We start from the raw sequence: 15,242 nt of genomic DNA on the forward strand, positions 1-15,242 counted from the left end.
GCGATAGCTAGAGCAAATCGGGTGTTGGGGTACATTGATAGGACAATTGAGTAGAAGACAAGGCATACTATTTTGTCCTTGTACAAGGTCTTGGTCAGGCCGCACTTGGAATACTTGGTCTCCTCACATGGTGGGTGATATTGAGGCTTTGGAAAGGGTGCAGAGGAAAGCCACTGGACTAATTCCCAGTATAACATGGGTTCGGGTGGGATGGAGAGTGATAGTAGATTTGAGGTTAGGATCAGATCAGCCATGATCTTATTGAATGGTGGAGCAGGCTCGAGGGGCCGATTGGCCTACTCCTGCTCCTATTTCTTATGTTCTTATGTTCTTATAAAGTATCTTAGTTATCAAGATAGGCTAAAAGAGTTGGGACTCTACACTTTAGAGAAGCGTAGACTATGGGGTGATCTGATTGAGGTTTGTAAGATAATGAAGGGAATAGACTGTGACAGTTGACAGTTTGTTTCAATTAAATAGGTTAGGGAGGACCAGGGGTCACAATTTTAAGTTGTATAAGGCCAGATCTAGGTTAGATGTCAGGAGGTGGTTCTTTTCCCAGAGAATAGTGGACCTCTGGAACAGGCTGCCGTCTCGTGTGGTGGACGCCGACTCGCTGAATTCCTTCAAGCGAGAACTGGACCTGTTTCTGGTTGGGGCGGACATCACCGCTTACAAAAGGGAGGTACTTCAGGGAATTCGGGGCCAGAGTGATTTCCTGGACTAGTTTTGATAGCCTAAGTGGGTCGGAGAGGAATTTCCACGATTCCCGCCCCCCCCCCCCCCCCCCCCCCCCCGCCCCCTTAAATTGGCCTGGGTTTTTATCTATTTTTGTCTCCCCCAGGAGATCACATGATTTTGGGTGGGATGCGGAGTATACATATTGTGATACACAAGGTATCTCAATTGTGTTGGACAGGCTGGTTGAACCTGAGGGTCTTTACCTGTCCGTCGTTGTTTGTATGTTCGTACCTCTCACTCACATAGGTGAAGCACAAGTGATGGTGTCTATTCTCTCTTCATTTCGCAGTCGCAGAGTGAAGACCTACGAAACTTGAATCTTGCTGGTCATGTTGGATTTGACAGCCTTCCAGATCAGCTGGTCAACAAATCAACAACACAAGGGTTTTGCTTCAATATTCTTTGTGTGGGTGAGTAAAATTTGAAAGCACCAAAGAAAGAACTTTGATTTGCATAGAGCTTTTCATTCCACCATTATCAAATGAGATAAACACCCAGTTGATCTATTTTGGTGGTGTTGGCTAAGGGATGAACGAAGCCAGGAGAACTCCCTTGCTCCTCTATGAATTGTGTCTCGGGATCTTTTATGTCCACCTAAGCTGACCGACAAAAACTCGATTTAACATCTTATCCAAAAGATAGCACCCCCAACAATGCAGCATTCTTTCTGTACTATATTGAAGTGCTGGGAAGGGCTTGGGCATAGAACCTTCAGACTTGGAAGGCAGGATTGCCATTGTTACTAATCTGTGCAGGACATGCTGTAGCAGAGTGTGCAGTTAAATGTTGGTGGTGTGCACTCTGATGATGAAGTATGAGGTTGAAAGATGAGGAAAACCAAAGGGGACAATTGGGGTAAGTACTTAATAGGCCCTAGTCTGTGCTTCCAATGAGAAGTGGCACTCGCATAAATGGTGGACAGAAAGTCGAAGGCTGATTATTTGCGATCTTCCACAATGCACTCTCTGTGAGCGCCACTCTCCTCTGGGTGCAGAGTCGGCTGTATTATTCACAGTACTTGCTACTAGATGGTTTGATTTATTTATCTTCCCCATCCCTGAAATGTCTATATAAAAATCACACATTGAGAGTCCCTCTTTTACTAAGTGAACTATCTGGAGCATTGCAGCAAGGAAGATTGAGAAGAGCGTTGGTGCGATGACACAGCCTTGCTTGACCCCGGTTCGTACGTGAATTGGGTCTGTGGTGGAACCGTTGGTCAGGATCACGGCTTGCATGTCGTCGTGAAGCAGGCGGAGGATAAGTGACAAACTTTTGAGGGCAGCCGAATTTGAGGAGGACACTCCATAATCCCTCACGGTTGACAGTGTCGAAGGCCTTTGTGAGATCAAAGAAGGCCATGTACAGTGAGTGGTTGGTGCTGTTCCCTGCATTTCTCTTGTAATTGACGTGCGGTGAAGATCATGTCCATTGTGCCCCTTAGTGGGCGGAATCCGCATTGCGACTCTGGGAGGAGCTCTTCGGCCACTGGGAGAAGGCAATTGAAGAGGATTCTTGCGATGACTTTCCCTGTGGCAGATAGCAGGGAAACTCCTCTGTAATTACCACAATCGGACTTGTCACCTTTCTTGAAGATGGTCACAATTACGGCGTCTCCGAGATCCCCTGGCATGCTCTCCTCCTTCCAGATAAGAGAAATGAGTTCATGAATTCGCGCCAGTAGTGCTTCTCCGCCATGCTTTAGTGCCTCGGCGGGGATTCCATCTGCTCCTGAGGCCTTGTTGTTCAGTTGTCGGATGGCCTTTTCAACCTCATGCCGGGCTGGGGTTGTGCTGAGATGGTGGCGGGTGGAGTGGAGCTAATTTACAGAACAAACGGGAAACTGTTCAACTTCCGTTGCCTCCAGTCCAGATCCAAGGCCGTCCCATCCTCTGTCGTCGAATTACAGTATGCAGATGATGCTTGTGTCTGCGCTCACTCGGAGGTCGAACTCCAAACCATCGTAAACACCTTCACCGAAGCATACGAGAGCATGGGCCTTACACTAAACATCCATAAGACAAAGGTCCTCTACCAACCTGCCCCCGCCACACAGTGCTGTCCCCCGATTATCAAAATCCACGACAAGGCCTTGGACAACGTGGACCACTTTCCATACCTCGGGAGCCTACTGTCAACAAGGGCAGACGTCGACGACGAAGTCCAACACCGCCTTCAGTGTGCCAGTGCAGCCTTCAGTCGCCTGAGGAAGAGAGTGTTTGAAGACCAGGACCTCAAACCCGGCACTAAGCTCATGGTCTACAGGGCAGCAGTGATACCTGCCCTGCTGTATGCCTCAGAGACATGGACCATGTACAGCAGGCACCTCAAAGCACTGGAGAGGTACCACCAACGGCTGCCTCCGCAAGATCCTGCAAATCCATTGGCAGGATAGACCCACCAATGTCAGTGTTCTTGCTCAGGCCAACATCCCCAGCATCGAAGCTCTGACCACGCTCACTCCGCTCCGATGGACGGGTCACATTGTCCGCATGCCCGATACGAGACTCCCAAAACAAGCGCTCTACTCGGAGCTCCGGCACGGCAAGAGAGCCCCAGGTGGGCAGAGGACACATTTCAAGGACACCCTCAAAGCCTCCTTGAAAAAGTGTAACATCCCCACCGACACCTGGGAATCCCTGGCCCAAGACCGCACAAAGTGGAGGAGAAGCATCCGGGAAGGCGCCGAACACCTAGAGTCTCTTCGCCAGGAGCAAGCGGAAGCCAAGCGCAGGCAGCGCAAGGAGCGCACGTCAACCCAAGCACCCCACCCACCCGTCCCTTCAACCACCGTCTGCCCTACCTTTGACAGAGACTGTAGGTCCCGCATTGGACTCATCAGTCACCTGAGAACTCATTTTTAGTGTGGAAGCAAGTCATCCTCGGTTCCGAGGGACTGCCTAAGAAGAAGAAGCAGAAGTGAACTATCTGTTTTGGACTGGTTACCAGGTTTTTTGACTTCCCAATATACCAAGTTTTTGTTGCATTTAGCAAAAACCTCAAATGGGAGGGAAGCAAAGGCGCTTGTGGAGTTGTCCCAAAAACAGCTCGGACACAAACTGCTGAGCTGCAGCCTTGTTCCAAGGAGGACTTTTGGCTAATGCTGCTGGCATAAACTTCTCTGCCTGAGGAGTCTGTAAACTGTAATTGTTTCAATGTCGAATTTGAAATAGATTGAACAACTCGAGTAGTTAAGTACTTGCCCCTACAGTTCTTTTCACCTTTAAACCTGACACAGGTTTGAGTGCATGCTGCTGTACTGAAATTTCTTTACATTAACATACCGAAAGTCTACATTTGAAGCCCTAACCTCAGGCCCACTCAGTTGAAGGTATTGAATTGCAAGGATTGAGTCATTGAAGTGCTGGCTTCTCTTTGTTTTCACAGATCCTTAGGTCATGTACCAATCACACATACTTTTGTCCATTATATATGTCTTTTTTTAAAGGGTCAACTTGGCTCAGTGGCAGCACTCTTGACTTTGAGTCAAAAGTTTGAGTTCAAGCCCCACTAAGACTTGAGCACATAATCTAGGCTGATACTTCAGTGCAGCACTGAGAACGCAACAATCTGCGCTCAATCAGAGTTGCTGTCTTTTGGATGAGAAGTTAAACCAAGTCTGCCTGGTTAGGTGAATATAAAAGATCTCCTCCCAAACAAAATTCCTTCCCCAACCAACACCATCGATAAAAGATTACCTGGTCACATGTTATTGGTGTTTATGGGACCTTGTGTGCAAATTGGCTACTGTGTTTGCCTACATAACAACAGTGACTATACCTTTAAAAAGCAATTCATGGCTGTAAAGTGCTTTTGGACATCTTGAGGACAAGGAAGATGCTAAATAACTGCAAGTTACTTTTTACTTCTTGTATCTCATTTTATAATGAATTGCAATAATATATTGAACGATACAAAAATGGTGTTTTTAATTATTGTAAAATCATTGGTGAAGCAATGTCTTCAGCCTAACCATTTTCAGTTGCTTCATTAATGACGTTGGATAGATTTTTGTTAGGCAAGGGCATCAATGGATATGGAGAAAAGGCAGGTAAGTCGAGTTGCGGTACATATCAGCCATGATCTAAAAGAATGACCGAACAGTCCCCAGGGGCTGAATGGACTACTCTTGTTCCTGTGTTCCCTCTGTAAAATCATCAGTGAGCAGCCCCATTACTGGCTTTGATAATATTCAACTATATTCACAACTCCTTGGCCTGACATGTGGGAGGTAACATTTGCATCATATAAGTGCCAAGCAATGACCATCTGCCAAAAGAATAAGTCCAACCACATCCTTCATCATTACTGGGTCACAACCTTGGAACTTCCTACCCAACACCACTGTGAGAGCACTGTCACCACTGAGAGCACTGTGAGAGCACTGTCACCACAGTGAGAGCACTGTGAGCACTGTCACCACTGTGAGAGCACTGTCACCACTGTGAGAGCACTGTTGCCACTGCAGCAGTTTAAGAAGGCAGCCCACCACCACTAGTAAGGCTAGCCAGGGTTGGGCAATATATGTAGTCTTGGCAACCATATCTTGAGATTTTTGGAAAAAAAACTTCATATTGCAATATAATGATTAGGTAGGAAGGAATGAATGTACATGGAAAGGTCAAGGAAATGGCAATTTTTCTGTGTAGCAGTTGCATCAGGATTGATTTATTTAACATGGCTTACTGTAGAGCCGCTCTGTCAATATTGCTCTGTGCTCAGTCTCGCCCATCAATTGTTTGTGGCCATTACCTCACTTAATGTCAGCTGGAGTGCCCAATGTGTAATTAACTGCCAATTTAAATCCACAGATGGAAAGATTATACATCTCTTAAAAAGCTTAATTTTCAATTCTTTCTCTTTCTCCCTCTCCCCAGTAAAATAACAGCAGAATAGATGGCCATTTGCTTCATAGAGAGATTGCCGACTCCTGTTCCTTTGACAATTCCATGTACATTCCTTCCTTCTGTTTTTCTCGTTACATTGCAGTGGTTTTTAAAAACCTATTGAAATGTAACAAAGATTAACTAATAGTCTATTTCTGAATGGTTGATTGCTGATGGAAATCGCCAGTTAATTGGATATTTAAATCAGAGCTTTAGTTTTAAAATAGTATGATGGCTGCCCTGTTGCATTTATCTTGAATGTTAATTGTATAGGATGGGAATTTTGGGGTAGAATTTAAACGGGGATTAATTTGTATGGATGTTAAACAGCAAAGCACATGAAAAAAGATCTGCACTTTCCAAGTTTTGTTCTTGTGCTGAGATGAAGATAAGCTTGTTGAACTTTATTTTAAGATTTGGCCTCCGAGATATCTGTGCTCCTCTAATTCTGGCCTCTTGAGCATCCCAGATTTTAATCGCTCCGCCATTGGTGGCCATGCCTTCAGCTGCTAAGGCCCTAAGCTCTGGAATTCCCTGCCTAAACCTCTCCGCCTCTCTACCATTCTTTCCTCCTTTAATACGCTCCTTAAAACCTACCTCTTCGACCAAGTTTTGGTCATCTGCCCTAATATCTCCTTATGTTGCTCGGTGTCAAATTTAGTCTTATAATACTCCTGTGAAGCGCCTGGGGATGTTTGACTACATTATAGGTGCTATATAAATATAAGTTGTTGTTGTTGAAGGAACTTGTACCACCTTTTTCAGCAAATGTTTTTAATTAACATTAAGTGCATGTAAAAATTTGCGTTTTTGAAACAATCACTGCTTTGAAGATTCTTGCATATTAGGGAAATAATTGAGAATATTGTCAGTTGTTAACATTCAGCTGTTAGTCAACCTCCTTCCTTCTATGGTTCACAATGACATTGCTTCAAGTAAGCATGAGACACTTGATAGTGGAGTATACGGAACAGACTATTGATATCCGGAATAAGTGATTGATCTATACTGTACATAGAGATTGATCTATACTGCACATGGCTTTTCGGTTTCTAGTTCTATCGTTCGAGCCCCCCGAAGAACTGTTGAAAACCATGCTCCTTTATACACCATATTTTGCCTACATCAAAGGTACATGTCACAGAAAAGACCTCGGTTTCTGAATCCTTGAAAACAGTCTAATTATATAAATAGCTGTAGTTGTTTATTTCAAAGATTATTTTCTGAAACAAGTCTTCCTGACTTAACTGTTCTCAAATCCTTTGAAGAGTAGGCTGTATTAACCATTATCTTTTTATGCTATAGTTAATGGATCCCTCTGCCTATGTTTATTGCACCTGCCACTAAAATTATACTTTAATCACCCATGGTTGATATCTTCCCAATCACTTATTTCCTTGCACAAGCATTTCTCGTAGATAATACTCGAGACATCAAAAGCAGAAGACAAGCTATGCTTTCTTGTGGCACCCCGAAGCTATCTTCTTTGTATCTTGGAACAAATGACTTTCCAATATAAACAAGTTCGATTATTAACCCTTAACTGTCCAAGAGGTCCAACATCGGACTTTGAGGGGGGAATTTTAACTTAAACAAATGGGTGGGTTGGGGGCGTGTGGGTAGTTAAAGTGTTAAAAATTGGAATTCTGACCTGAACCTGCCTCTAACCCGCCCACTTCTGGTTTTACCGGAGGCGGGACCCGGGGCGGGCAGCCAGTCCGTTGCCAGGAGGTGGGTCATCTATTTAAATATTAGAATGAGGCTGGTAGCCTTTGCTTTAACCTCCATTTTGTATTTAACTTTAGCTGGTCGAGTTTTGTATGCCTCATGAAAGCTGCCAGCTAATGCAAGGTGAAGACTGGTGGATCCAGGAGGTAAGAGGCCTTACACCTTACCTCCTGGATCCAGGGGCCGTGCGTAACCCATCTCCTGCGATCGGAGACCACCCAACCGCCCCCCCCCCCCCCCCCCACAATGAAGCCTCTGATTTCCCCCCAAGAAGCCCCCCTCAACCGCCAATTTACCCTTTAAGTAATGTTCCCCAATCAATCCTAGCCAACTCGTGCCTCATACCAGAAAACGTTAGTGGGAGTTGTAAACAGACCCCCAAACAGTAATGCTGAGGTTGGGGATGACATTAAACGGGAAATTAGAGACGCGTGCAATAAGGGCACAGCAGTTATCATGGGTGACTTTAATCTACATATAGATTGGGCTAACCAAATTAGTAACAATACTGCGGAGGAGGAATTCCTGGAGTGTATACGGGATGGTTTCCTGGACAATATGTCGAGGAACCAACTAGAGATCAGGCCATCTTCGACTGGGTATTATGTAATGAGAAAGGATTAATTAGCAATCTTGTTGTGCGAGGCCCCTTGGGGCGGAGTGACCATAATATGATAGAATGCTTCATTAAGATGGAGAGTGAAGTATTTGACTCAGACTAGGGTCCTGAATTTAAATAAAGGAAACTACAATGGTATGAGGCGCGAGTTGGGTAGGATGGATTGGGGAACGTTACTTAAAGGGTTGACGGTGGATAGGCAATGGCAAACATTTAAAAATCGCATGGATGAACTACAGAATTTGTTCATCCCTGTTTGGCATAAAAATCAAACAAAAAAGGTGGCTCAACCGTGGCTAACAAGGGAAATTAGGGATAGCATAAGATCCAAGGAGAGGACATATAAATTGGCCAGAAAAAGCAGCAAACCTGAGGATTGGGAGCAGTTTAGGATTCAGCAAAGGAGGACAAAGGGATTAATTAAGAGGGGGAAAATAGAGTATGAGAGTAAGCTTTCAGGGAACATAAAAACTGACTCAAAGCTTCTATAGATATGTGAAGAGAAAAAGATTGGTGAAGTCAAGCGTAGGTCCCTTGCAGTTAGAATCGAGGGAATTTATAATGGGGAACAAAGAAATGGCAGACCAATTAAATACATACTTTGGTTCTGTCTTCACAAAGGAGGACACAAATAAACTCCCAGAGATGTCGGGGAACATAGGATCTAATGAGAGGGAGGAACTGAATGAAATCAGTATTTGTAGGGAAATGGTGTTAGGGAAATTGACGGGATTGAAGGCCGATAAATCCCCAGGGCCTGATAATCTACATCCTAGGGTACTTAAGGAAGTGGCCCTAGAAATAGTAGATGCATTGCTGGTCATCTTCCAAAATTCTATAGACTCTGGAACAGTTCTCATGGATTGGAGGGTAGCTAATGTAACCCCACTATTCAAAAAAGGTGGTAGAGAGAAAACGGGGAATTATAGACCGGTAAGCCTGACATCGGTAGTGGGGAAAATGCTAGAGTCCATTATAAAAGATGTAATAGCAGAGCACTTGGAAAACAGTCACAGGATCGGACAAAGTCAACATGATTTACAAAAGGTAAATCGTGCTTGACTAATCTACTGGAATTTTTTGAGGATGTAACTGGTAGAATAGCTAAGGGAGAACCAGTGGATGTGGTGTATTTGGACTTTCAGAAGGCTTTCGATAAGGTCTCGCATAAGAGATTAGCGTGTACAGTTAAAGCACATGGGATTGGGGGTAAGGTACTGACTTGGATAGAGAACTGGATGTCAGACAGGAAGCAAAGAGTTGGAATAAACGGGTCTTTTTCCGAGTGGCAGGCAGTGACTAGTGGGGTACTGCAGGGATCATTGCTAGGACCCCAGTTATTCACAATATATATTACTGATCTAAACGAGAGAACTAGATGTAATATCTCCAAGTTTGCAGATGACACAAAGCTGGGTGGGCGTGTGTGCTGTGAGGAGGATGCAGAGAAACTCCAGTATGATTTGGACAGGTTGGGTAATTGGGCAGATGTATGGCAGATGCAGTATAATGTGGATAAATGTAGGTTATCCACTTTGGTGGCAAAAACAGGAAGGTGGATTATTATCTGAATGGCAATAGATTGGGAGAAGGGGAAGTGCAACGAGACCTGGGTGTCCTTGTGCACCAGTCGCTGAAGGTAAGCATGCAGGTGCAGCATGCGGTTAAGAAGGCAAATGGTATGTTGGCCTTCATAGCGAGAGGATTTGAGTACAGGAGCAAGGATGTCTTGCTGCAGTTGTACAGGGCCTTGGTGAGGCCACACCTTGAGTATTGTGTGCAGTTTTGGTTGCCTTATCTGAGGAAGGATGTTCTTGCCATGGAGAGAGTGCAACGAAGATTCACCAGACTGATACCTGGGATGGCAGGAATGACGTATGAGGAGAGATTGGGTCGATTGGGCTTATATTCGCTAGAGTTTAGAAGAATGAGAGGGGATCTCATTGAAACTTATAAAATTCTAACAGGACTAGACAGACTAGATGCAGGAAGGATGTTCCCGATGGCGGGGGAGTCCAGAACCAGGGGTCACAGTCTAAAGATAAGGGGTAAGCCATTTAGGACAGAGATGAGGAGGAATTTCTTCACCCAGAGAGTGGTGAACCTGTGGAATTCTCTACCACACAAGGCAGTTGATGGCAATTCATTAAATATGTTCAAGAAGTAGTTAGATATATTTCTTAAGGCTAAAGGGATATGGGGAGAAAGCAGGGACAGGGTACTGAGTTTGGATGATCAGCCATGATCTCATTAAATGGCAGAGCAGGCTCGAGGGGCCGAATGGCCTACTCCTCCTATCGTCCATGTTTCTATGGCTGGCTGCAGGTGGGAAACAGAGGCTTCCCATGCAAATCAGGCCCTGCCATTTAAATTTGGCAAGGCCTGGTTTCCCGACTGCCTCAGAGTCCCCCTGCCCCCAACCCCCCTTCCCCATTAAAATTCATCTGTTTGTCTTTTGTTGAGTTTTTGTAGCATGTGTCCTGTCAGGCTGGGTGGGATTCCTTGTGATGCATTGTTTTCAGTTATACTATTGTTTCTTCACATTTGTCGTAGAACTGTAGTTTGCATTCATTTGAGTTTTATTAAATCGTTTATACTTGTCTTAAAAAATGCACAAAAGGTGTATATTTTGCTGTCGGTAAAATAATCTGAAGACAAACCTATTGATTCTGTTGCTAATCTAGAGTAGAGATGGCTTCTTATTCGCCAATTAACTTATTATGAATTATATATTAAAATAATTTTAAGTTTTAGTCTTGTGCTTTTTTAATAATAAAACATGTAAATTTACAGTTCACCACTCTGGTGCGCATAGTAAAACCTGCTACTATATATTGAAGACCTTGGTGTAAGTCTATCAATTATCTTTATATTTAAAAATATTTATTTCAACTTGGCTTTGAAGCTGCAAAGCAAAGTTCTTCTGAAACTCTAATGGAGTTCTGTTCTTCATATTGTTTGTAACCTTCTTAAAATATTTAGAAATATTCTGTGGATTAAGATTAGAAAAATTGCATATGGGTTAGTACTATTTATATAAAAAAAAAAAAAAATTTTTTTTTTTAACCCCATAGTAAATTCAGTTTAAATTCGTCTTGGATTTCAATATGTTTTAATTTTTGTTCCATCAATAGAATCGGCTGTTGGAAGAAAATAATCTTACTGCCCATAAATCTAGTGCCAATATAAAATTTCAGAAGGCTTTATTTAGTTTTCTTTAGCATGCATCAAAATGGTTTGTGGTGTGTTAAAGCCCAAATGAAATGCACACCATCTTACTTTTGTCTCGGTTGCAACAATGTGATGATCAAGAATTCTGTATTCTGCCCCTATATTTTAGCATTGGAATTCACTTGGAACACTGGATCGCTTGATTCACAAATTGAATGTAGGAATTGCCTTGCAAAATTACACCAAATAGAAGTGAATCTAGCGTGGTGTGTGGTGCATGGAAATCGCTTTGTTAAAATCGCTGAAGTCTTGTACCACAATCAGATCACGAGCTCAGTGAACTTGGTATGAACACAGTGGTTACTTTGTCAGTGATGTGCTGACGTAGCGCTTCTGAGGTTTCTTCAACTGTTGCTTTTGTAGGAGAAAAATGGTCTCTGTGTTTAGGGAGGGGAGAAGGTCTGGCACCACAAAAAAGAGTTCAGGGAGCAAGGGTTGACCTCGGTTTTCACTTGGCATCTTGTATTTTATTTTAAAAACTATATATTTCCATGGGATGGAGTGCAAATAAATTCTAAGCTTGAATGGGGGAACACTAGAACATCTGTGGGAATAAAGAGGGAAACGCTTGGGTGACTCGAATCAATGCTATTCCTGTTAATGAGACTTGCAGCACCTCCATAAGAATACAGTAAAAATATTTTTGATGACTTTGTGCCTCAGTCCTTGGGATTACTGTGGATCAGTAGATTTTACTGTGCTGTGTAGAGTTAGTTTATTTTCAGCTTTGTCAAACTTGACAAATTAATAAAATTAACCAAAAGGAGTCTGACGAGTAACAATCTCTGTATGGAAAGGAAAACAGCACATTCCTGAAGAAAAAATACTCTTTATTTTAAAAAAAGTAATGGTGAAATGTTATGGTAATAAAGTCTGTTTAACTGCAAGATCACAAGGTAGATGAAGATGAGGAAGGCCATTCAGTCTATCTTAACTCCTCCTTCTAGAAAGACTAGACAGCCCCCCATAAAACCATTGAAGTTTACAGCACAGAAGGAGGCCATTCGGCCAATCATTTCTGTGCCGGCTCTTTGCTGGAGCAAGTCAAAAGTAATTGCATTGCCCTGCTCTCTCCCCATAACTTAGCATCTTCCCCTGCTTCAAATATTTATCCACTTTCCCTAAAATGGTGCAGTGGTCTCTGCCTCAACCATTTCCTGTGGCAAAGCATTCCATGCTCCAACAATCCTCTGTGTAAAGAAGTTGTTCCTAATCTCTGTCCTCGCTCTCGGTGATAATTATACATTGATGACCCCTCATCACTGACTTCCCAGCCAGAGAAAATACTCCTTCCATATTCATTCTGTCAAAACCCTTCACAATTTGAAACACTTCTATTAAATCTGCTCTGAGCTTTTTTAGCTCCAGTGGAAATAGTCCCAGTATCTCAAGTCACTCCTCATAATTATAGTTTCCCATCACAGACATCATCCCAGTGAATCTATGTTGTACACTCACTATGGCTTTAATGCCTTTTCTATAATGTGGCACCCTAAATTGCATGCAGGATTCTACTGTGGCCTAGCCAATGTTTTATATAAATTCATCATTACTTTTTTACTCTTGCACTCTATGGCCTAGAAATTCGGTATAGCCGCGTTTGGGGAGCTAGTCCTGGCGATGCGCAAAGTTTAGCGCCAGGCGCAATTTAGCGCCACCTAGCGCAATATTGGGTTGCAGCGCCCCTAAAGGTGATTGCGGCACTAAATCAGGCGCTGCACACTACTCTTAAGGCGCTAACCCGGCGGCGCAACCCAATTTCGCGGCGGCGGGGCGCAGCGAGGGTGCTGTCAATAATTACTTTCCCTGAGACACACTGGCGCCGGCCAGCTCTTAAAGGGGCAGGTCAATTGGCATCACCAGACACACTCACTGCCTTGTAGGCCTTCAAAGCGGTGGGAGCCTACCTGTGGTGCACCAGCCTAGCAAGACATGGAAAGGGTGAGGCAGAGGGCGGAACGCCTCACTGATGGGGCATTGGATGCTTTGGTTGGCGCAGTGGAATCAAGGCCAAGGAAGATGGTCGGAATGTGATTTATGTTTTGGACAGTCTCCCGGCTGTGAGAGGCAGTTATGTGTCAGTGTATTAGTTTTGCTTTCTGTTGCCATAGCTTTCTCATGTTTGAAGGAACCACATTTTGTGTAATGAAACACTTTCTTCATTTACAATGGCTATGCCTGCTATTTACATGCATCTTGCCCTTCACAGGCTTGGGGGTATCAGACCGGTTCCATTCCTGTTCTTGGAATGGCAGCAAGCATTCCGTGAGAGGGGCCTAGAAGCTACTTCTGATCGGCCTCTGACGCGCAGCCTGATAAGAGCTGCTCGCGTAGAAGTTCAGGCCAGTAGCCATCTTCTCAGCCGCCGACAGAGATGTCCTGCACCTTATCTGAGGCTGCAGATCTGGCTGAAGCAGCTGGCACAGCTCAGTCACCACCTCCTTTCTAAATCGCAGCCTTCTGACACTGCTCCTCCGGCATGTTCATGTAGGAAAACTGCTGTTGGATAACCCTGCCAGCGTAAGGTCTGCTGTGGCGACGTCTGTTGGCCCTCCTCCGTCTGGCCATGCCCGCCCCCCTCTCCCTGCGTCTCAGTGCCCTTTCCAGATGATTCAGCAGCAGGACGTTCCCCTCCAATGCAGCCCCCATAATAAGTGCCCACAGGAAGGTTCCCTGTTGTCAAGGCTCACGACCAGCAAGGTGATGGTCAGAAGGCTGAAGATCGTCTGCCTGCGCTGGCTCAGTGGTCAAATGGCTCTCAGTGTGCAGCTCAGCAACTCTTTGTAGCTCTCGAGGAAGTTGTGATCCAAAAATGGCTGCCGCTTTTAAACCACACCAGTCCCCTTTAAATAACGCTCCTCCAGCCCGAGAGCGACTTGGTAAGGCCCAGGTAAGCTGTCACTATTAGCGCCAGGCGCTACGGAGGGGGGCGCCACTGAATTTCCGGTCCGGGGCACCCAAAAGGCGTTGCACACTCAAATGACATCATAATCAGCCTGCGCCCATGAGCGGGCGCTAAGATTTAGCGCCGGCGCTAAATGCATGCTCAATAGGCGGCGAGGCGCCTTGCGCCCGCCCGGAAATTGGCTAGCGCCCCACTTCTCGGCCTCTTTAGGCGTTAATCGGTGGCGCTATCAACCGAATTTCTCCTTATGCCTTTATTTGTAAAACCCAAAATTCTTTTGGCCTATTTTATGGCTTTATCTACACACAATTTCTGGTAATTATGCATTATACTCCTAAGTATTCATCCACACCCTTCACTGTTTTTTCCCTTAAGTGTATACTCCCACTCTTTTTTTCTCTTTCACTTGTCTTACACTTATCCACATTAAAATACATCTCTCATCTGTTTGCTCATTTTGTTACTATGTCTCTGTCTTCCTGAAGTCATTTATCATCCTCCTCATTGTTTGTCAAACTTCCTTTTCTGTCATCAGCAAATTTCAAGATTGAAGTCCTATACCCATGTCCAAATTATCTTTATATACCAAAAATGAAAGTGGAGCCAACACTGACCCCTGAGGTGCACCACTTCCAACCCTTCCTCAGTTCAAGCAACACCCATTTACCCTATATCTTTGTTTCCTATTCGTCAATTATCTTTCTAACAATGCTGCTATATTTCCTTTTGTGCCATACATTTGAATTTTTCAAACACGCTTTTTTTAGGTACTTTATTGAATGCCTTCTGAAAATCCGTATACACCACATCTACTGCATTCTCTTTAACCAGTCAGTTACTTAATCAAACGTCAAACACAACTTGCTTTTAACCAATCCACGCTGGCTTGATTAACCCATACATTTCTAAATGCATATTAATTTTATCTTGAATTATGGATTCTAAAGTTTGCCCATGACTGACGTTCGACTAATTAGTCTGTATATAAATACCTGGTTTACAACAACAGTTAATGTGAAGCAATCTTTTAAACCTTAAAACCTTAAAAAAAGTAGACAAGCACTCAAGTTTTGAGTTAAGACGGTTACATTGATCATACTGCAGTACCCAGTTTACACTCGGAATATTTGGG

General features: G+C 44.0%; 1 protein-coding gene across 2 annotated transcripts in view; it reads left to right on the top strand.

Moving 5' to 3' along the window:
* The window catches only part of LOC147123052 (septin-11-like), an 88,619-nt gene that overhangs the window by 70,648 nt on the left and 2,729 nt on the right, over nt 1-15,242 (top strand). For both annotated transcript variants that reach the window (XM_085964475.1, XM_085964484.1), the window contains exon 2: nt 1,031-1,151. In XM_085964475.1, coding sequence (XP_085820601.1) covers nt 1,031-1,151 — 121 coding nt within the window. The remainder of the gene's footprint in view (nt 1-1,030; nt 1,152-15,242) is intronic.

This window comes from Somniosus microcephalus, chromosome 2 (genome assembly GCF_052327205.1).
Source record: "Somniosus microcephalus isolate GS21.2 chromosome 2, FLI_Smic_1.0, whole genome shotgun sequence".
Taxonomy (NCBI): domain Eukaryota; kingdom Metazoa; phylum Chordata; class Chondrichthyes; order Squaliformes; family Somniosidae; genus Somniosus; species Somniosus microcephalus.